This window comes from Lynx canadensis, chromosome E1 (genome assembly GCF_007474595.2).
Source record: "Lynx canadensis isolate LIC74 chromosome E1, mLynCan4.pri.v2, whole genome shotgun sequence".
In the NCBI taxonomy this organism is placed as follows: Eukaryota; Metazoa; Chordata; class Mammalia; order Carnivora; family Felidae; genus Lynx; species Lynx canadensis.
In genome coordinates this window covers 17,884,218-17,905,346 of record NC_044316.2, presented here as the reverse complement: position 1 = coordinate 17,905,346, position 21,129 = coordinate 17,884,218, and the positions used below count along the sequence as shown (strand labels likewise).

Below are 21,129 nucleotides of genomic sequence, written 5' to 3'. Positions count from 1 at the left end.
AGGACAACACTAGTAAGGGCTGGAACTGAGATTTAATATTAATTCAAGAATAAACAACCTCTTTGACAATCACTACGGTAGGAGGGAAGCAGGAATCCTAAGATTCAGGGGAAAATGCAGCACATTTCTTCTCTGGCTCTTGGAGATGTGTGAGCAAGCAGCTCAGAAAGTAGCTTGGCTCAGTCACCGTCCATACGTACCTAAAGCTCCTCGCTGAGTTTCTGCATGGGTGGGCTGGAGGCCTGAGAGACGCGTGCTCATCTGGCAAGCCTGTTATTCCCGGGAACTCATGTGGCTTGCTGCCCTCCTTCCCAGGCTCAGGGAAGCCAGCGATGTCCATGGCTGGCCAGTGCTGAGAGCTTGAGCCCGATGTTGGCCTCCTGCTCTGCACTTGGCAGGATAAAGAAGGGGAGTCCAGTCTAGCCCCCACCCTGCTGGCTGGGGCACCGCGACCCTGGGAAACATCCAGCCAACCCCCAGCTTCGGGAGGGAAACCCATCCATACTCTAGTAGATGGGGCAGCTTCCTGGAAGGGCAGCAAGGAAAGCAACCAAAGGCCCCCAGGGCATCAAAAAGGGAGCCTGAGACCCCTGGGGGCAGAAATGGCGAGGGTGGCCAAGTGTGCACTGGTTTATTGACCAAACCTCATGTCTCAAACAACTCGTGTGACAGGCCAGGAAACCCCAGGCCCTGTGGCAGCCGAACACAGAATTCCTGGTGGAAAGGTTTACTGGAACACAGTGTAGCCAGGGGAAGCCAGCCTCAGAGGAGTCCTACACGGGTCTTCCGGAGAAAATTATACCCACCCACCAAAAAAGCCCACGATCAAATGGTGCAAACGACAGACAGACCCACTGTGGCCCATGGTAAAGAGAGAGTTCTGCAGCAATTGTGGACCAGAGCTGTTCTTCAGGGGCCGAGCCTAGGCACTCGGGCGTCAGCTGGCCTACCAGTGAAGGCCTGAGGGTGGTGTCTTCTCATCTTTATTGCTTTCCAGAGAGAAGGGAGGGATCCGGACATCAAAGTGGGAGCCATCAGGCCTCTCGAAGCGGAACGTGCCCCTGTGGTCAGAGAGCACCTGGGTTAGAGGGAGCGAAGGCTGAGGCCCCCCCCTAAGGATCTGGAGAGCCCTATGCCCTCAGCTCCAGAACTGAACACAGCAGGATGAGGCAGGCCTGGGCTCTCTTCTGCCTGGTCCGTGTCAGGATCACACTGGTCCAGAAACCCAAGGGCCCTTCCTGGCCCTACATGAGAAAAGATACAGCTGCCCTGATTCTGGCCCTCAGATGCACACTGCGTGAGCTACCCAACTCTACTTCCAGGTTAAGGAGTGAACCACCCAGGGAAAGAACCAACTACATGAGCACCAGACCTCTTCGGCCCAAGTCCTCAGTCCACAAAATCACAGGGAAACTAGAACACAGGTAGTTATAAAAAATCAGACATGGAGGGCACCTGGGTGGCTCAATTGGTTGAGTGTCCAACTCTTGATTTCGGCCCAGGTCATGATCCCAGAGTCGTGGGACTGAGCCCCGAGTTGGGCTCCGTGCTGAGCATGGAGTCTGCTTAAGAGTGTCTCTCTCTCTCTCTCTCTCTCCCTCCCTCCCTCCCTCCCTCCTTCCCCCCTCCCTCTCTCTCCCCGGGTCGGGTCGTGCCTCTCTCTCTAAAAAAAAAAAAAAAAAAATCAAAGAAGTCCCACACAACAATGAACAGCAGAGAGTCTCCACCGCAAGACGTAACCTGGCCCAGAATTCACCGCAAACTGAGCTCTCACTTTTCTGACCTGCAGCTGTGTCTGTGGAGTCTCGGTGCCCCGTCCCGGCACGTACTTACCACATGTGCCCGCTGGAAGCTTGCAGGGAGACGTGGCTGCTGTACTGGAACGCAGGCTGCTCCTTGGATAGCACTGGCTCCTGTAAGGGTGTGGACAAGATAGGTAAGGCCAGACAAGCTCCTGTACCCCGGGGCCACGTGCTGACTGTTCATCAGGACTGGATGCCCCCTCATGCTTCCCACAATGACTGCCTGCCAATACCTCCTTCCACAGCACGGCCACTGACCCCGGCCTTTAATTCGGATTCTGGGAAAGAGAAACTCAGACCGAACGTCTGTGGGCCCTGGGCAAAGATCACAGGCACAGGACCTACTCTGTAAATACCCCTTCCAGTGCCCATTCACTGAGTGCCCAAGAGCCAGGCACCATGTGCTCTGCCAACCTCTGCTGACTTAAATCTGCTAACAATTAGGAGGTAATAGGTGTGATCCCCATTTTAACAGGAAAAAACTGAGATTTCCAGTTAAATAACTGGCCCAAAGTTATGTGAGGAGTAAACCACACACAGCTGGCATTCAGACCATCTAACTCCAAAGCGCTGTTCTTACTCAGTATCCCACCCTGCCTCCCAAGTCCCTACTGACTTGGATAAATGCATGTTACATGTGGCCCCTGGCTATTTCTTGTGCCTTATTTCTCAGGAGACAGGGTGGGGTAATGCACGGTTTGCAAAATCAGATCTCATGGGCCAAAAGAGGATGCAGGCATGTAAGGAGGCAGAGGAAGGACAACCAGGAGTAGTGGTTGGGGACGGGGTGGGGGGGGGGGGAGCCCCAGCTAAGGGCGCTCAAATTCATATTTTTAGTAAGGCTCCGTGCTGGCAACAAGAACTCTACACAAACTTCGACGTCAGACTCACTTGGATTCAAATCCAGGTCCCGCTACTACTAGCCACAGGACTGTGGGCTATTTAGTTAGCTTCGCTGTCCCTTCATCTGTGGGACAGGCTGTAAGAAACCTATCTCCCAGGGTCGTTGTAAGGTTTCATCCAAAGCAGCCCAATGCGCTCACACACAAAGCCTCTGGTCCCTAGCCACAGAACAGGACAGCGTGCACTCAGCCCCCAGGCCTGCCGGGCAGGACCACGAACCGGGCATTACCGGCCTGATGATGCTCACCCTGCCCACCACCCCTCGGCCTCGCACTGTCTCCAGGGTGCCGGACAAACTGAATATCCTCCAGTGTCGCTCCCGAAGCTGCACCACGTCGCTGTCGAGGTTCTCTAAGCGGATACAGTAGCGCCACTGTGGGGGCAGAGGCGAGAGTTCACATCTGAGAAAGAACAGACCTTGGGCCAGTCCCCCCAGAATTCCAGGAGAGCAAAAGGCAACAAAAAGTGACACCTGCAGCACACAGCCGTATCCCCCGGAGGCAAACTCCCCACCTCCCCCTGCCCCCCACACCGGGCACAACTCCTGAGCTTCTCTCCTCCCACAGGGAAACACTCACCCAGTAGACATGGGAATTCTGGGCTTCCTGGGGGGGGAAAAAAAAATTAAGTCCCAGAGGGCAGGACCAAGTCCGTTCCAATCAACATCTCTCCAACTGAGTAGACGTGTTCCCGGAAGGTTACGGAGGCAGAACAATGCTGCAAATGTCTGTGGGGTGATCGCTGAACTACGGCCAACAAGCCCAAATGGAGGCCGCTTCCCCTGGACCGATCTCTGGCCTCCCTCCTCCTCATTCTATCAAGATCACCAGCGGAGCTGGATGCCAACGGAAATCAGCCACAAGGCCCTTCCCTTCTCTCCAGTCTTCCAGCTGCTGCCCCAGCCCCTACAGCCACTGCTGGCCCAGGCCACTGCCCCCCTCTGCCCTTCCGTAGCCCAACAGCGTTACGATACCCAATATGCTCTATGCTGGCCTCTCCCACTACCAGGAGCTCCTCCTGGAAGGCAGGGCCAGTGTTTCATTTCTTTTTGAGGCTCACAACCAGGCAAGAAATAACCCAATAAATATCTACTACATACAATGTGTGAAGATCAGCCTCTGCTGATTTAAACACGCACATATGTATTCTGCATACACACATACACGGGATGCCCTTTGAACCAGAAGAGAAGGAAAGTTAGCCTGGAGGACTCCTTCCCAGAACCTGAGTGTCTCCCTGCTCTAGGTCTTAGTGTTGATCTAATGTGTGCAGCACTTGGAAGCAGAACCCACTCTCCGTCAGTCACACGGGGGCACCACAGGCAACCGGGGCCTATCCCTGAGGGATGGGGCCCAGGCCAGGCACATACATACCCTCATGCCCATGTAGAAGGGGATGACTGTGACACGAATGTTCTCAGTTGTTTCCCGGTGGACATCAGAGAGTTCCAGCCAGGGGTGATTCTTCTCCTGCCAGGCCCGTAGCGTCTCCCGAGCCACAAAAGGGGGTGCTGGGGCAAGATATAACTGGTTGGTCCAGGCCAGAGTCCCGGGTGTTGCACTCATTCTCCAACTGCCCCTCCTAGAAAACTCTTCCCAATTCTGACCCAGCCAAATAAGGCACCCAAACATAAAACAAAGCACGGGATGGAAAAAGGCCCAGAGCTGCCAGGAATAAGCCCGGAGGTCTGTGACATGGTGGGAAGAGAAATGGGCTGGGAGTGAGGAGCCCAAGTTTTCAGACCCTGCTGCAACCATGACCTTGCCTCTAACTAGCAACCTTGATTCCCTTCTTATCACCTGAGCCTCAGTTTCCATATCTGTTAGGCAGAGACAACAATCATCCACCTGACTCGGTATGCTAATGGGAGGCTGAATAAGGTTGTGGGTATACAGCTTTGAAGTTACTTCTATGCTACTGTCTTTGAAGAAAGGGCCCTTCCATTACAGCTTCTTTTCTTGAGAGAGATCACCTTTTGTCTGGTCATACAGAAGAAATCTTTCAAACAGCTCATGCTGGATGGGAACCTGATCAGTGGAGGTGTAGGGGAGGATGTCTTCATGGCTGACATAATCCAAGCCTGGCACAGAGAGAGAAAAGAGACGGTGAAACTCACAGAGGAAAGGGGAGGAACAAGGCTGGGAAGAAACACAATTCCTGGCCTTGTCTCAAGGTGGGACAAGCCTGGCACCAGCACTCTCAGCCACCATAATCCCTCCCAGTAGATTAAAGGACGTCAGAAAGGCATCGGCATCTTCTCGCTGAGAGACACCAGACCTCTCATCGACGGGCACATTCAGATGCTCACTACTCACCTGGGATGGCATAGAGGGCCCGGCTGTCATCATGGTTAGCCAAGAAAGTCACAGCTTCTGTCTGAGATCTCTGAGACTAGGGCAAGAAGCGAGTCAGAGATTTTCTTAGTCGCTATCCAGTCCTGAGAACTCAGGGCCCAGTGCTGATCTGGGCTCTATTTGACCCTTCTCCCTCCCTCTGTCCCCATCGGGCTCAGGCCTTTCCCATGGAGAGAAACCCCCAGCCCAGCCATCTTGCTTACTTACTATATGTGGACAATCTCGGGCATCAATCAGCACCTGATAGTAAGTGTGAGTTTTGCCTTTCACCTCCTTAGAGCCATGGCCAGCAGGATTCTCTGCTCTGTAGGGTAGGGTAGGGGAAGAAGCCTAAGATCACCCCAAGAGAAAGAGAAGCAGTGCCTGCCCTAGCTCCCTACCTCCTCACCTCAACAGACTAGTGCCTGACCGGAAGGGGCTTTGGCATAAGCCAGGTACCGGCACAGCAACACCCCGGCCCAGCCGGGGGTAACAGAGGAACACGGGGGACCCACTGTGCAGAGTCACCATTTGTCTTACTCTCTGGCTACTCCTTGGAAAGGGGCCATGTTGAAAAATTCAAATTGCTGCCTCCTTCCAATCCTGGAGCCCCAGGTACCCCGCTCTTCTCGCATCCCTGGGGCTGTCTCTGATGACTTAATGGAGCTGGGCCTTTTCTGTTTTAATGTATTCCAGGGAAAAGAGATTGAAAGATTCTAACTGAATGCCAAGAAATCAAGAAAATCAGTCCCTCAAATGCCTTCTGGGCTACTTATAATGCAAACAGAGAACAGCTTGGGAAAGCATCCTGGGAGGGCCTAAAGGGACCCTCTGGCATAAGACTGTCCCTGGCACTCAGCACTTTTGTCTCCATGGTGTCCAGGAAGTACTCTGGGACTGTTCCGATGGCCCAGGAGGATATTGGATTCACCCCTGGGACCCCAATTACGTATGTCGGCCATGACTCAGGCCTCCTCCTAAGGGTACCATGAGGCACAATGACAGGGGTACTTACTTCTCGGGAGCCGCAGAAGCCACATCCCGGTCATAGAGTCGGGCCTGCCAGGGAAACAGGACGACACCCTCGGTAGCCAAAAACACTATGAAGAAAGAGCTAGGAGGGAAGAGAGGTCTCCGTGAGCGTGCAGTCCCCAAGTCCTTGCAGGTGGGACCCAGACCGCTAAGCAGCACAGGTAGCCGCAACACCAGACGTCTTGCCAGTCTTTCTCTTAAACTCTGTGACCCACCCCTCACCAGCTTCAGGACACTCTTATCCCCCGCCCCCTCTTCACCTGGCTGACTTCTGCTGATCCTTCAGGCTGTAGCTTAAATCTCTAGGAAGACTTCCCTGACCTCCCCTCCACTTAGCACAGTGCTTGGCCACCAACCCCATCATAGTTTGTCTCTAGACTGCCAACTCCACAAAGGTATTGCTTTCTGATTCAACTCCTATACACACCCGGTCCACTGCAGGCAAACCAAAAAAGGGGGTGGGAGGGTGGGGACGAGGAGTTGAATTAAAAAAAAAAAAAAAAAAAAGTCCTGACTTACAAGGGGTCTCAATCTATCTCAGTGGATCTGGCACAAAGCTGATACAAAAACAAGAGCCTCACACCCACAGCTTATATGACACTGCAATCAATTCAACTATGACGAAGCATCAAAAGTTTCCTTTCCTAAAAGCTCCCTCCACGGGCTTCCCACCATCCACTATATTACAGGACTCTTCAACAACCTGGCTCTTTCCTCGCTGTGGCCCACATTACCTCTGTCCATGCTAACTTGGAAAGGGAACCCAGTGACACGTGAAATGGATTCAAATCCAGGAAAACAGAAACCCCATCTCGAATTTGTGATTCCGATCTGGCACTAGACACCAAGGCGGAAAACTGTTAACAGCTGGGTCTATGACCAAAGCTGATGCTTTCAGAAACAGGGCGCACCTCGAAAATGAAAGATGACCCAGCTCGGCACTCACCTGCCCAGTCTCATATTTTCCATTCTGTTTTGGCACCTCAAACACACCAACTGTCTCCAAAACTTTGCCCTCTGGTCGGTTTCTGATTAGGATGGAAAAGAACCAGCAGCTGAAGAGCTGAGAAGGTAATGGTACCTACAGCAACAGAAAAGCTACCAGGGTACTTACAGAGGGGCCAGGCAGAGGGGCAGGTGAAGCAGGTAAGGGTCCTGCCAAACCACCACTCCAAATTCTGCCTTTCCCTCTTTTAGGTCCTGCCTCAGTTTCTGTGTTAGGTCTGACTGCACCCAGACCCTTTCTTCTCTCTCTGCCTTCCTCATATCATGCCTCCCACCATTATTTGTATCCCTTGCCTCTGTTTCTTTCCCTGACCCACCCTCCTGACCTCCCACAGCATTTTAACCGACCTTCCCACCTTCCATTTCTGTTATTTGTGCCCGTGTCTTATCTCCACTAGAGACTGTAGGTTCCCTGGGAGCAATGCCTATGTCTGATTAGTCTGTGTTTCCCCTCAGAGCCTAGTGTATATGAGGTGCTCAAAAAATATTTGTTCTGTAATTATTCCATCTCTATCTATCCCCCTATACTGCAGCCTTCACCCTGCCCTTGGAGGGCATCATCTCCAGATGTCCTGCCATGCTCCCTGCACTGCACTTAGTAGTCTCTAAATCTGGTTTTTGTTCGGATTTACATCAAATTTCACAGGGGTCTTAAACTGCAAATAGTGATCATCTCTCCCCAATACCAGGGTCTAATCTCAGCCACTAAAAGGTCAGTGTTCTGTGACCTCTCTGGACAGGGCTGCTCTTTCTAGGGGTCCTTCAAAGGTCTGCTATTCTTAGTATTTTGGAGATGTGAACCTTATGCTTCCTCTCACTTGATCCTCCAGCCCCAGTGTGATCTGCCTGTCCCATGGCTAGAGACAATGTTCACATCACCCCCATGGCCTCCGAACCCCCTCCCCAAGTCACACAGAAAGAACCAGTTTCCCCAAGGTCAGGCTGAAACCTGGAACCCACGCAGGGCCCACACTCAAGAGTCCTGCTTCCCACTTCGAGCATCTTTCTTTGGGAGGCCTTGTCCCAATCCGGGGCTGGGGGTTCAAGTCAAAAGCCCTAGGGCTTCATTAAAGGGCTGCCCATTAACAACAGCGCTCGGGATCCCCATTTGGGGAGGTAGGATTCGTTCCGGGAGGGTTGCTAGCTCCCCTTCAGAGCCAGCCCTGCGCAACCCAGGGCTCTGGGCCGCGCTCCCTTCTCTGTTCCTGGCACACATCCCAGCCAGGGCAGGTCGGCTCCCGGCCGGGACCCTCTCCCAAGTCGAACTCCAATCACCCTCTGCCGGCCCGGCCTCCTGCCTCCTCGCTGACCGAGAACACGCTCCCTGGGTTCCACGTACGGCCCCCGCGCTCCGTCCCTCACCGGGACGAGAGGTGCCTCCGCGTCGTCGTGGTCGCCGCTGGTGGGAAGGCCCCAGCTCCACCCGCCGCACAGAGAGGCCTCGGCCCCCGGGCCCCGGTTAGCGAGCGGGACCACCAGCGGCTGCCACGGCCAGGGCCCGTCGGGCCACACAGCCCGCCATGTCCCGCCCGAGCGCCCGCTCGGCTGCTGACTCTGGGCCCAAACCCGCGGCCGGGAGGCGTTCTGCCCCCCCGCCCCACACTGCCCCGCGCCGCGTCCCCGCCCCCTTGGCCCTCTGCCCCGCCTCGTCCCGCTCCGCGAACTCCATGCTCCTTCCGGTGCGCGATGGGCGGAAGTCCCGGCCCCGGGTCACCTGACCATAAGCCGCTGGACATGGCGTCTCGCTTGGTTGCCGGCGAGCGGCTGGTGCGCGCCTTGGGCCCCGGCGGGGAGCTGGAGCCAGAACAGCTGCCCCGGAAGCTGCGGGCAGAACTTGAGACCGCGCTAGGGAAGAAGCCCAAGAGTGGTGATTTTCCCAGTGGCTCCGCGCGCCTGGTTTCTTTCCGCTTGATCCGAGATCTGCATCAGTACTTGAGAGAGAGGGGTGAGCCCCAGTCTCCAACCCGGACTCGCCTCCGTTTTTCCAGAGTCTTGTCCTTCCTGAGCCTTTTCCTACCTCTGTCATCGCTATGAGGGGGGGAAAAATCCATCACTCTCCTTCGCCCGCGAACGGCCATCTAGCCAACCCAAGAGTCACCTCATAAACCGTAGGGCAGCCCACTGGCTTAACAACTTCCATGGGGATTTCTCGTGGATGACCAAATTTACTTGTGCACTTTTTTTTTCTCTTGAAAGTCTCCTCGTGAACTACCAGGCCTACTTAGGGCCGCCTGATCTTTGAGGAAGACCAGGTCTACTTAGAATAGTGAGCTTGTCCTGTTTGGGGATCTGGATTTCTTTCCATCTCAAAAACAAGTTAAATCTGATAGTTTATTTTTTGTTTTGTTTCTGTTTTTTTTTTTTTTTACATAGGATTATGGAAAGCTCTGTTCAAAGACCTGAACTGGAGTAGCATCTGAGTCCTAGTCCTAGCTCTGCCACAAACTTCCCTTGGAGAAGTCATTTCCTTTCATTGGGTCTCAGTTCCCTTAACTGTAAAGGGAGGGACTAAGACCACACTGGCTTGTAAGGTCTTTTGCCATAATTAGCATGGCTTGCCCAGACATACAAAAGGTAGACTATAGAGGTCATCTAGTACACTGTCCTCTGAGTATTTAGCATTACTGTGACCGAAAACTATATTGGGCAGTTCTGTTGTGGCTGCAGCATGACCTAATCTAAAGGCAAGTGTAAGTGGCTTACGTGTTAGTTGTGACATTGGCAAGATAATTGAGAGCTGACATTCAAAAGTCAGTATGCGCATTAGGAGATACTTATGTGGAATTGTCTTTGATTCTTCTCAATTGAAAATGATCTTGGAGATGAATTGAGATACGAATGGCCATACTTTGTTTTGGTAGAAAGAATAGAAGGACTAGACCCTTCTCTGATCTTAATCCTTCAACCTCAGTTCTATTTATCATTATGTTTGTGGAAATCTTTTCTTTCCAGGTTCCACACTATACCTTCATGAGCTCCTAGAAGGCAGTGAAATCTATCTCCCAGAGGTTGTGAAGCCTCCCCGGGTATGTAAGGGATATATTTGTGAGAGTGGGTATTGGCTGAATTGGACTTATTCGTGATACATTCAGATTTATGAATCAGTCTTTGGGCTCAGACATTTGTCTTTTAAATCCTTGAGAGCTGGGGTGGGAGATCTGGATATTGTTCTGCTTTGACTGCTTGGAAAACAGATTCCCAGCACCCCCGCTCCCTCCCCTCCCCCCCCCCCCCACACACACAAATTTTCCAAAACAGTGGGGGCAGAACTGGTACATGAATCTCTTGGCACCCTTAGCAGTGCTTTGCCCCCTGAGACCAGTGGTTGTTACTTGCTTTCTAGAAAGCTGGGAATATCCTTGTCATTTGATTTTTTCTGCCCCAGAACCCAGAGCTAGTTGCCCGTTTGGAGAAGATTAAGATACAGCTGGCCAACGAGGAATATAAGCGGATCACCCACAATGTCACCTGTCAGGTAAGGGCCTGCTCTTCAGTACCTGGACTGAGTAGCCCCTGAAAGCAGAGCCCTGCGCTGGGAAGAGGTACATAGGGAAGAAACAACATGGAAGCTTGGTTTTTATACTCTTCAGGGACTATCGAAGCTCTGTGCTGCCTACAAACCCAGTCTAATTCCCAACTCCCTAACTGAGACTCTGGCTCAGATGGTGACTGATTCTTAAAAGTGGTAGAGATGGAGACAAGCCTTGGAGCCTTTCTTCTGACAGGGCTCCCTATTATTCTGTGGCATGCTCCTGCCCTGGAGCAGGAGAGGAGTAGATGGGTATTGGGAGCCTATGCCCTTCCTCTGAAATGCTTGATCTGTGGTCCAGAAAAGAATCCAGTCGGTCCCAGACAACAGAATCCATGGAGAAGGCAGAGTTAATGTGTTGGGGAATAAAGAGAGCAGAGCCCAGACTGACAAATGGGTGTTCTCTGGGCCACCTCTGAGCTGCTTCCATTCTGAAATCATTTGCATTTTCTTTTTCCCAGGATTCGAGGCACGGTGGGACTCTTAGTGACCTCGGAAAGCAAGGTGAGCTGCTAGGCAATCAGATTGCTAAAGCCTCTCCCTGGGAGGGGTTGGTCATGGCACTTCTTTTCCACCCCAGTGCTCTGGGTTTAAGCCTAAGCTATTCAGCCTTGCCGTTAGAGGGTAACCCACTTGATGGGGGAGGGGCAGTCCTGAGATAAGAGGGCGGGCCTCATGGAGGATGCTGACCTAAAGGTTTCTTCCCTGGGTTCTTCCCCAAAGTGAGGTCAGTGAAAGCTCTGGTCATCACCGTCTTCAACTTTATTGTCACGGTAGCAGCTGCCTTCGTCTGCACTTACCTTGGAAGCCAATATATCTTCGCAGAATGGCCTCAGTAAGTAGGCACTGGGCAGGGCAGGGTGCCCCAGGTGGGGGTATTGGTGGAAGAGGGAGGAAGGTATGTGAAGGTGCCTTGAACAAGTTAGGTGTTAAACAAACATTTAGAGGAGGAGCATTGAGCTGTCCAGCAGTCATGGAGGTACATAATAACCTGAAGAGAATCCAGATCCTCTTTTCTTCCTTCCCCCCATTCTTCTTAGAGGTGCTGGAGGCTGCAGAGTTGGATGCTGACCTGCATCCCTAAGCCTGGTTCTCTCTCCCCAGCGGGTCCTGGCTGCATTGATCGTGGCCTCTGTGGTGGGTCTGGCCGAGCTGTATGTCATGGTGCGGGCGATGGAAGGCGAATTGGGAGAGCTTTGATGGTTCCTCATCAAAGTGTGGAGTGGATTTTGGGAGACTCCAGGCTCCCAGCTGCCAGTCACTGACTCTCAGTTCAACCTGTCAGGCTCTTCGTCCTCAGCTCCGGTTAGAGGGCCAAGCCAAGGCCACCTGCTGGTCCTGCAGGGGGCGGGGAGGGCATCCTCTGTCAATTTCCAGAGGGGCAGTAAAAGAGACTGAGACAACAACTGAAAAGAACTGGTCTTTCAGTACCTTCTCCTGAACCCAGTGCCCATCTGCCTTCTCCAGTCCATCTGGGCACTGCTGAGGCTGGGTTTTTCCATCAGGAGTAAATAGAATACAGGCCTTCCAAGAAGCAGACAGTACTGCCTTGAAATTGCCCAAGTGCATAAATTGATGGTCACCCTTGCTGCATACATCCTTGATGCAGACCTGTAATTTAGATCAGTAGGCTCCAAAAAAACAAAGGATTTCCTTTCTCCAGCTTGTGCCAGAAGAGGAACTGATCACAGGACATCGAATAAGAGAAAGGCGGGTTGGTATGGGATGGTGAAATTGGGAGCTAGGCAGCTACCTTTCTGGAATCTTCATTTCTGTCTTCATCTTCTTTCTTCCGCTTGTCTTTTTCACATTTTCTGTATGCTTCTGCCCATCTCTGCCACTCGTCAGCCTTCCTTAAGCTTCCCACCTCCCCATCACCCTTTGCTCTGCCTCCAAAAATGAAACCAATTTAGATGGCAAAACAGTATGTGTGATTTTAATTGAAAATCTCTTGTGCTTGTGTGTGTTGGTGGGAAGAGTATGCCTACCGTGGATTGTCTCAGCTAATAAAGGGAGATGTTCTTTGTAGGTATGGATTGTTGTCAGGTCTGACTGTATATGTGAACACGAAGAGACATACATGTGAATATGTACGCGTAACATGAGTATGTACACATATTGTTATACGTAAGCCTAATGGAGGATTTTTTATGTAGGTTCTTAAAATATTTGTGGGGGGCAGGGTGCTAAAAATAGTTTGTAAATGTGCATAGTTGAGTAACTGCTTTCCGTGGTTGCTTTTGGTCTTCACAACCATCCTGGAGGTGGAAGAGGAAATGGTTTTAGGGCCCCTCTTCCCGAAGACAAAGGCTGAGAGAGATCAGATGACCAGCTGTGGTCCCTTCTTCTGTAAAGGGAGCCAAAGACTGTTAGGTTGTCCTGAAGTCCCTGTGTAATGTTAAACTTGCAAGAACTTAGATTAATGGTATAGTGATAAAGTCTGTATACGTGTACTTAAAAACTATTAGCGATAGTTATTTATTCAATAAATATTTATGGTATCCCTGTATTCTTATCTCAAGTCTTGTGACAACACAGAAGCCCAAAGATTCCTTAGTTCTGATCATCGTTCAGGGTCTGCTCTAAATGGTGTACTCCTTTCCATTTATTCACACCATGAACTCCTGTGGTCTTTTGTTTTCTCCCAGGGTACTCTTCTGTTCTTGGAAAGAACATTGGCTCAGTAGACATTTGCTCTACAGTGTTTGCCAGTTTCTGCCAGTCTGAGCTTCTCCAGACAATACGTGAGAGAGAGGGAGGGTTCAGGTCCTTCTCTTCACCATAGATCACTTTGTTGAGAAATCTTAGAATTTCTATTGTTGATTAAAGGAATGTCAACTGTGAGAAGAAGTGCAGGTGGCATTTTATAATGTTTCTGGCAACCCGTGTAGTTTAGAAGATGCACTGAATTTTTGTGGGGTTCGTGGCTATACCAGTGCTGAACTCTGTGGGCCAGGTAGCCTGTTGTGCCCACATAGCCTTAAGCTTTCACATCCCCCAGATACCCTGGATTGGAAGGTTAGAAGACTTCCAAATGTTAGATAAAGAGCAGGCCCCCTCAAACAGCTTCTGACCTATGGCGTCTTCTTATCCTGAGATTGGAGTCCCTTCCACACACACACCCCTTTCACTAGAATGGGGTCCTTACCTGATCCCAATCCCCTACTCAGAAGCCAACAGGCTTCTGTGGCATCAAACACTTACTGAGAACTCCTTTATGAGCCAAGTACTGTGCTAGCTTCTGGAGATCAAGGGGTAGAAGACCTAGTTCCTCCAAGGAGATCTGCACCGTGCAAGTGGTTTTTCATCCGCAAGGGCAGAGCCGGAGATAGCGATCAGGTGGCCTGTCCTCTGGCTCTCATTGCAGTGGAGGAACTCTGCTCTCCGCCGCTTACTCCATCTCACCGTCCCATATTTTTCTCCAGTGCAGTCTGGGCCCAGGCTTCCCAAAGGAGAGTGCTTGGCAGGAAGCTAGAGGAACAAGAAGTTTGGGGCCTTCCCAGTTTTCATAGCCTGCTGTATGGAGAGGGAGAGGCAATTTGCATGAATTGAGAGCTTTTATAGCATGTCCCACATCACATGTAGCCCTTTACTTAACATCATTGCTTCTCATGCCCAAAATGGAGAGAAGATACGTTATCCACCCCCACCCCCACCCCCACCCCCGCTTGCAGGCTCATAGACTTTCAGAGATTTGCGAGGGTTACGTAGCAGAGCCAGGATTTGAATCCAGTTTAGACCCTCCTATGCTTTCTGGAGCAAAGCAGCTCCAGAGGTGAAGGCAGCTGGAGTGTCCTGGAATCAGTAGGAGCAGGAACAGAAGGTGCCAGCAGAGGCTCCCATCTCCCCAGGGTCTGTAGCCAGAGCCCTAAACCCTTCAATTAACTGTCCCCCTAACTAATCCCAGTAGAAGCCTGGGTAATACCTCCCACCCAGTATCTGTGTGGAACCTGACCCTGTTTAGGGATTAGGTGATGGAGATACATTTCAAAAGCAAACGGCTCTTGTCCCCATTCATTTGCAGCACACGACAATCCAGATTAAGGTATAGAGTTTGGGTTTTATTTAGAGATTAGTTGGTATTACAGATGACAGTGATATGAAAACCAGTGTTGCCACGCACACACCCCCCCGCCCCATGCTAAATCTGTCAGGTTGTCTCCACGGCCTCGGGTCAGAGGGCAGCCAATCTGATCTTTGCGAAAATTAAATCAACATAAGCCCGGAGCTTTTCTTTCCACTGTATTACTCTAATATCACTTCCTCTTCAGATCCATGGTTCTGATTAATTGTCTAGGTGGTGGTAGGTCAGGAGAGGGGGCCTGGGCTACAAAAGGGTGGGTTCCCCACCATCTGGGATGAGTTTCAGTTTCCTCCTCACCATACTCACTTAGCAGTTAGCTAATGGGCTAAAACAGAGGGACGGCTGCCATTCTTTAGAGGGAGAGGAGTTGTCAGTTGGGATGAGAAGAATTGGGGCCAGGCCTGGCGGAGAGGTGGAAAACATGGCCCTGACCTCATCTCTCTAAGGTACCTCCTGCCACGGCGATGGGCATATGCCCAGGAGGAGCAGGGTGCTGGGTAGCTGGTGACTCTAGGCTGGCCTGGAGGACAATGGAGGGGAGGGATCCCTGAGCTAACTTCCTTCCAATAAGAGAACTCCCTTGTGTAAAAGGAGGGACAGGGGATCCACTTCTGATGTGTTCAGTCCTAACGGGCGGGGGTAGGCTGCAGAGCCAGAGGAGGGGTCTCACAAGTTCAGGACTCAGATTAGGAGTGGTCCTGGTTGGGTGACAATGGCTGAGGCATAGATGAGGTCAGACAGGCTGCCCAACGAGGTCTGGGGAGTAGCTCGTTCTGAAGAAAGGTGGGTCGCTGAAGCCCCAGCTGGTCCCCATGGGGCTACAGCTTTAGCCCCTGCCCGGCCCTGCCCTGGACCCAAGCCAGGAGCTGAGCAGGAGGCATGTCTACACAGTGAGGCACACTGAGGCGTGCTGTTGGAGGGCGGGAGCTGGCCTAGTTTTCGGGGCTCCCGGGACTGCTGGAGGGTGTCTGGAAGAGAACGGGCTCTTGGGGGGGCTCTGGCCTCGGGCTTAGGCCTCCTGCCTTCGTATTCTTGATTCTCTTGGCCCGGCGGTTCTGGAACCACACCTGGTAAGGGAAAAAGGAATCCTCTTCGGCTCCAACCACCCTCCCCCAGGTACAGGGAAGGCAAAACCTGGAGGCAGCCCCAGAGGAAAGGGGCTGTGTGAGAGTACCCCACCCTGAGAGGGGGTCACTGCTCACCTGTATCTTGGCCTCAGGAAGGCAGGTGACCCGGGCCAGGTGCTCACGGGTGCCAATGTCCGGGTAGGGCCGGGCTGCAAACACCCTCTCCAACTCCAGCAGCTGCCCTCTGCTGAAAGTGGTCCGCTTTCCTCCGGTGGGGACCCAGCCCACTGGCATGGCCTGTGGGGCCGGAGTAGGGGTCCAGCTGGGGCTCCCCCGCAAAGCCTCCATCCCAGCCTCAAAACCCCCAGCTGACCCTGAAGCCTCTACTCCACTCCCCTGCTTCAGCCTTTCCTCATCACACCTTCCCCCTCATTCTCCCCCTGCCCACCCTTTCCCCACCAGATCACCTGTTGAGGATGCATCCACAGGGCTGGCCATGGAGCCGGCAGAGAATGAGGAGCCGGAGGGCCATGCCAAGGCTGTGCCCACACCACCCCTCCTTGTGGGGTTTTATCCTGCTCAGAAGCCTGGCCCCCCGCCTCCAGGAGGGGAGAGGTTTCATCTCGAGCCGATGGGGAGCAGAGAAGTCCCAGAGGGAAGAGTGGAAGCCAGGGACAGCGTTTGGGCTTGTGTGAGTATGGATGGGGCAAAACTTCTCTGGCCCCTGCTCCTCCAGGGCCTCACAAAGAAAGCTGGTCTGAGCCCTTCTCCTCACACCCCACACCCACAGTCTGTGGCTGAAATCCTGTACTTTGTGAAAATCCTCCCAGGATTTGCCCGGAAGGGAAGTCAAAGAGATCCTTCTCTCTAGCACTCCCACTGCTTCACCTTCCCCCTTGGAGCCCTCAGTGCCCCAGTGCCCCAGTTCCCCCAGGGGACGGTGGATGCAGTCCTGTGCCACAGCCTGGGGCTGGGCTGGTGAAGCCGGACAGGATGAGGAGGCTGACCAGGGAGACGGCAGATGAACCTCAGCCAGTCCGCCCTCAGCAGAGCTGGAGAGCAGATGTTACCACCAGCTTGCCCTCGGGTCTGCTTTAAAGATTGCCTGCACCGAGCCCTGTCTCCATGGCCCTTGAGAGCCCAGATGGGCTTCTTGGAGTCCAGAAACCTGGAGTCCAGGAATCAGAGGAGGTTTCACAGGTACAATCGAGGAGTTTAAGAAAGATGCTTGTTTGTGTTTTGTTTTGTTTTGTTTTGTTTTGTTTTGTTTACAGAGTATTCATCCTTGTAAGTCTTCTGAGTCCCTTTTCTAAGAGAAGTGGGTGCATTTGGATTTCCTTGAGTTCTTGCCCTTTCCACTCCTACTCTCAGTGCCCAGACCCAGACCCAAGACAGAGGCCTCAAAGAAAGGCTCATCCTAGGGGTGGGTTTTGGGGAGCATGCTGACCAGTCCTAGGCTAACCACCTTGCAGGCTCAGAAGGGGCAGAAAAGCGGAACCAGAACCGCTTGCCCTCTGCCCCATCCTCTCTCCTCCAAGACCCTAGTAAACTCCGAGAGGCAAAGGAAGCCCAGGGCTGGGGAAAGGCACTTGGTGGCTCCTGTCATCACCAGAGCTGTTCAAGCTCCGCCAATGTTGGTAGGCTGTAGGGGCTCCTTAGCTCAAGAGGAAGCCTAGCACTCGTGAGGCCCTCCCCAGGCCGGAGCTTTTCCGGTTCACGGAGAAAGCCTGAGCCCAACCTGGACTGGACACAAGGACACTCTCCTCCTCCAAGACTTCGTGACAGCCCAGCTTCCCCTCCTTTCCCCAGGCAGATCCCGGTCTCTGCCTGTCCACTCCAGTCAGGACAGCAGTCTTAAACTCAGGACCAAGGGGTCTTTATTGGGATGGGCGGAAGTGGTTGAGGAAGGAACAGTGGAGGGCCCAGCTGTGCAGGCTCCGATTCCTACTGGCGGCCAGGGGCTGGGCAGCCCAGCCAGTACTGGGCGATGGAGCGTGGGTAAGGAGGGCTCACGGTGTCCACCTTGCCGTGTGCGAAGGTTGACTCGGTAGTACTTGTCTGGAAGAGAGATCAGCAGAGGGTGTGAGACCAGCCAGGCCCTGCCACACACCCCTGCCCTGAGAAAGAAGCCCTGGGTCTCTCCCGGAAGGGTGAGTGAACATCCACAACGCAGCCTAGGACTCCCAGCCTGGCTTTCTGGAGTCACCTCCCAAGGGCCATGTTCAGCCCATGCGGACCAGGACAGCAGGGAAGACCCCAGCTAGACCAGCTACGGGGATGGCACGGGCTCCCACCTCCTGAGAAGAAGTAAACACTTTGGATGGGCTCGCAGGTGGCAGGCACAAGCCAGTCCATGTCGTAGTCACGATAGTTGTAGATGCCCAGGCTGTCCTCCTCACTGGAGAGCCAGGACAGCCAGGCTGAACGGGACTGCCGGTGGGGGTTCTGGCTGCGGCCTCGGCCACGGTTTACGGCGTGAGCGGTAGCGTTTACGGTTACGCCGCCTAGACTTCTGCTTCTTGGCCCAGGATTGGGGAGCTGATCCTGAGACGTAGATGCGGCCGGCCATGGCCGCATCCACTTGCCTGGGCACACCAGGCCAGTCCCGGCTGATGAGCCGGGGCTGTCCAGCACCGCCTGTGGCAGGGAAGAGGTTAATGAGAGCGTGGTGGGCCTGGAGAGTTCATCTGGTGCCCAACTATGGGCCGTGCCTTGCTTGAGGGCAGAGCAAGCTCATGGCAGAGCACAGCACCCCAGCCCTCTGACTCTGTTCGGTGCTCTTTTCCCTAGCCTTCCTCCACTGCATCCCTCCCCACTTGCCTCAGTCATAGGCCCTCCTCCTGCTGGCTGTGCCCTCAGCTGCACTAGGCAAGTCCAAGGTGTGGGGTCCAGGTGGACCTCCCCCCAAAGGTCAACAGAAGCAAAGTCTGGCTTGAGCAAACAGCTTTTGAACCCCAGCTCCGCAATCACGGCCCCCTCCGGCCAGCCTTGCCCTGTCCCTACCCTGGAGATCCCAGCCCTCTTGAGGAGGAAAGCGAGGCTTGCTCTCCCTCCCTCCATACCAGAGAATCTGTTCCCGAAGAGAAATTCAAAGAGGGTCTCCCAGCTGTCGCGCTGCAGCAGGGCAAAGTGTTCAAACACTGCGGACAGGGAGCTGCCTTCACATTCCTCCTGACTGGGCTGCTGCTGGAACTCATACTCCCAGTACTGTCTCCTGAGTGGGGAAATGGGATGGGGGAGGTTCATGAGTGAGGCCAGAAAGCCAGCGCCAAGGCTGCTGGAGACAGGAGCTCCTGGCCGGGGAGTGGGAGTGCCGAACGTAATTTGAGGCCTCCCCATAGAGGAGTGTGGAGGGAAAGCCCAGACTGCCCCACTGCCTGCTCTTTTCCCCACCCACTCCCTTAATACCCTTGAAGAAGTAGGCCCGCTCCCGGCCACTGTAGCTATGAGCAGGGAGAGCCAAGGCTGCATCCACGTTGTCCGGAATGCCCTTGAAGCCTTCAGAGATGTTGCGGGGGTAATCTGGGTCCAGAACACCATCCTCGAAGCGCCGAGTACTGATGACCCTAAGCGGTAGGGAAGGAATGGGGAGTGAGAGGGTGGCTGGCTGAGCACAGGCCGAGTCCCCACCCCAGGCAGCTGTCCCAAGTCTAGGCTTGTTGCCCAGGACCTGGAGCCTTGGGCTTTCCCGTCCTCAAGAGCCCCAGCCAGGGACTGCAGGCTGTGATCCAGCCATCTTGCCCGCCCTAGTACTGGGCACAGCAGCCCTCAACCCTGTCTAGATACCCTTGGCTCTGACCCACGGCCCCCGGGCCTGGCACCTGGAAGAGGTAGTTCTTCCCCTGGCAGTTGATGCGGGTGAAGGCAGCATCAATGGGGCCCTCAATGCCCCAGACATCTTGGATAAGCTTGGGGTACCCAGGGCTCACTGCCTCTTCAATCCAGTTCATAACAGTACTGCCCTAGAATGGGAGAGTCTGTGTGAGGGAGGGGTTGTCCCAGAGGCAGACCCCCACCCCCCACACCCGCCCCTGGAGTCACCTCGGAAGGCAAAGAGGGAGCCATTCTTGAGGTCAGTGAAGGCGTCAAAGGGCTTCCCACTGCATAGCTCTTCCACCACCGGGGACTCAGGGATGTCTTGATCAGAGGTCTCAGGCCCCAGGGTCCCCTGTGTAGGGTTCAGAAAAGGTTCCTCGAAGGTCTCCTGGTCAGGAGACACTTCAGTCTGGGCCTGCAGGTCGGGACCCTGGCTGGTGCCTCTCCGGCTGTGGGAGGACACTGCTGTTGTCTCTGGTCTCCTCAAAGTAGTTGTAGACCCCGTACTCATCTTCTGGCAGAGTGAATACATCCCCACGCGTCACTGTGGGCACAGTGGGTGGTTGGTGAGTCTCCACTGCAGAGGGGACCCCGGGCCCATCCAGCCCCTCCGTGACTGCACCTTGGGGTTTGCACTCAGCCACGTAGTCCTCACAGCAGCTCTGGTAGTATAGCAGAGCTCGTCACACTGGCACTTCCTGTCGCGTTGAAGCCCTCTGTGCAGGCGGCCCCTTGCACGACTCTGTGGGGAGGAGATAGAGGGGATATCAGTTGGCACGGCCAAGCCCAGACCGCCCTCGCCCACTCCTTCTTGACCCAAACGACCACCAACACCCTCTTGCACCTGGTCAGCCATAACAACCCATGCCAGCATGGCAAGTATCAGTAGGGGCCTTGGGGATGCCATGGCAGGGCCTCCAGCTCCTAGCCTGGCTGGCGAACTGGGCTCTGGGCTCCCTCCAATCTCCACTGTGTGCGGGAGAGCGGGGGACAGGGAGGGAAGGAGCCAGAGGAGAGGAGCTGCCTTCTCTGCTGCTCTATTTGCTCAATCTCTGGCCCAGCCCCCAGTGCCCAGACCCCAGTGGCTGCAAAGGTCACGTTCCTGGAACTCTGGACCCGAGAGAACAGTGAATAGGATCCTGCCAAGCTCGGTGTCATGTCAGAAGGGGAATAGCACCATGGGTCTGAAGGTCAGAAAGAAGGCCCACTGTGCCACTCAGAGGCTGCGTGACCTTGGGCAAACTGTTTTGCCTGCCTTGGTATTCTTTTTGGTAAAGTGAGACTGTTAATACTTACCTCATGATGTGTTGGGGGTTTACATGAGCTAAAGCAGACAAAATGGCCTCATGCCTGGGTAGCGCCAACTTCATTCTCCATAAATGGTTGTTTATCTGCGATCTGTTTGAACAGGCACATCCCTGGCTGAGTGTGTCACCCACCCGTTGTGTATTTAGGGCAGTGAAAGGGGGGTTGAAGGAATGCTGGTAAGCACCCTGGGGGAAATTTTTTAAAACTCTGTTTAAAAAAACAATAACAGAGTTTCGTGTTTAGGTTCACC

General features: G+C 53.7%; 4 protein-coding genes across 5 annotated transcripts; 1 reads left to right on the top strand and 3 right to left on the bottom strand.

The window, feature by feature from the left end:
* Nucleotides 1-13: 13 nt before the first annotated feature.
* On the bottom strand, nt 14-8,612 carry POLDIP2 (DNA polymerase delta interacting protein 2). The gene is given in 13 exon segments (XM_030295173.1): nt 14-1,061; nt 1,834-1,913; nt 2,953-3,078; nt 3,284-3,310; nt 4,079-4,215; nt 4,678-4,785; nt 5,021-5,096; nt 5,267-5,363; nt 6,054-6,121; nt 6,123-6,152; nt 7,017-7,098; nt 8,438-8,564; nt 8,567-8,612. Coding segments are annotated over 13 exon segments (1,104 nt in total). The 5' UTR covers nt 8,598-8,612; the 3' UTR covers nt 14-946.
* A 189-nt stretch (nt 8,613-8,801) lies between these two features.
* TMEM199 (transmembrane protein 199) lies at nt 8,802-17,706 on the top strand. Of its 2 annotated transcripts, none has more exons than XM_030295176.2 (6): nt 8,802-9,020; nt 10,028-10,101; nt 10,461-10,550; nt 11,066-11,108; nt 11,328-11,439; nt 11,709-13,113. In XM_030295176.2, exons 1-6 carry the CDS (start codon nt 8,810-8,812, stop codon nt 11,725-11,727), a joined length of 549 nt encoding a protein of 182 aa, XP_030151036.1. In that variant the 5' UTR covers nt 8,802-8,809; the 3' UTR covers nt 11,728-13,113. The 2 variants fall into 2 exon arrangements, with proteins under 2 accessions (XP_030151036.1, XP_032447018.1); XM_032591127.1 differs by lacking the exon at nt 11,709-13,113 and adding an exon at nt 16,218-17,706 and having other exon boundaries at nt 8,810-9,020.
* Nucleotides 15,375-16,188, bottom strand: SEBOX (SEBOX homeobox). Its single transcript, XM_032591192.1, is given in 6 exon segments — nt 15,375-15,392; nt 15,394-15,683; nt 15,686-15,755; nt 15,891-16,019; nt 16,021-16,077; nt 16,177-16,188. Coding segments are annotated over 6 exon segments (576 nt in total).
* Nucleotides 17,625-20,625, bottom strand: VTN (vitronectin). Its single transcript, XM_030295177.1, is given in 14 exon segments — nt 17,625-17,777; nt 17,779-17,813; nt 18,050-18,224; nt 18,226-18,392; nt 18,818-18,970; nt 19,164-19,308; nt 19,310-19,321; nt 19,577-19,693; nt 19,695-19,717; nt 19,797-20,013; nt 20,015-20,115; nt 20,194-20,244; nt 20,247-20,313; nt 20,416-20,625. Coding segments are annotated over 14 exon segments (1,404 nt in total). The 5' UTR covers nt 20,479-20,625; the 3' UTR covers nt 17,625-17,699.
* Nucleotides 20,626-21,129: the final 504 nt, after the last annotated feature.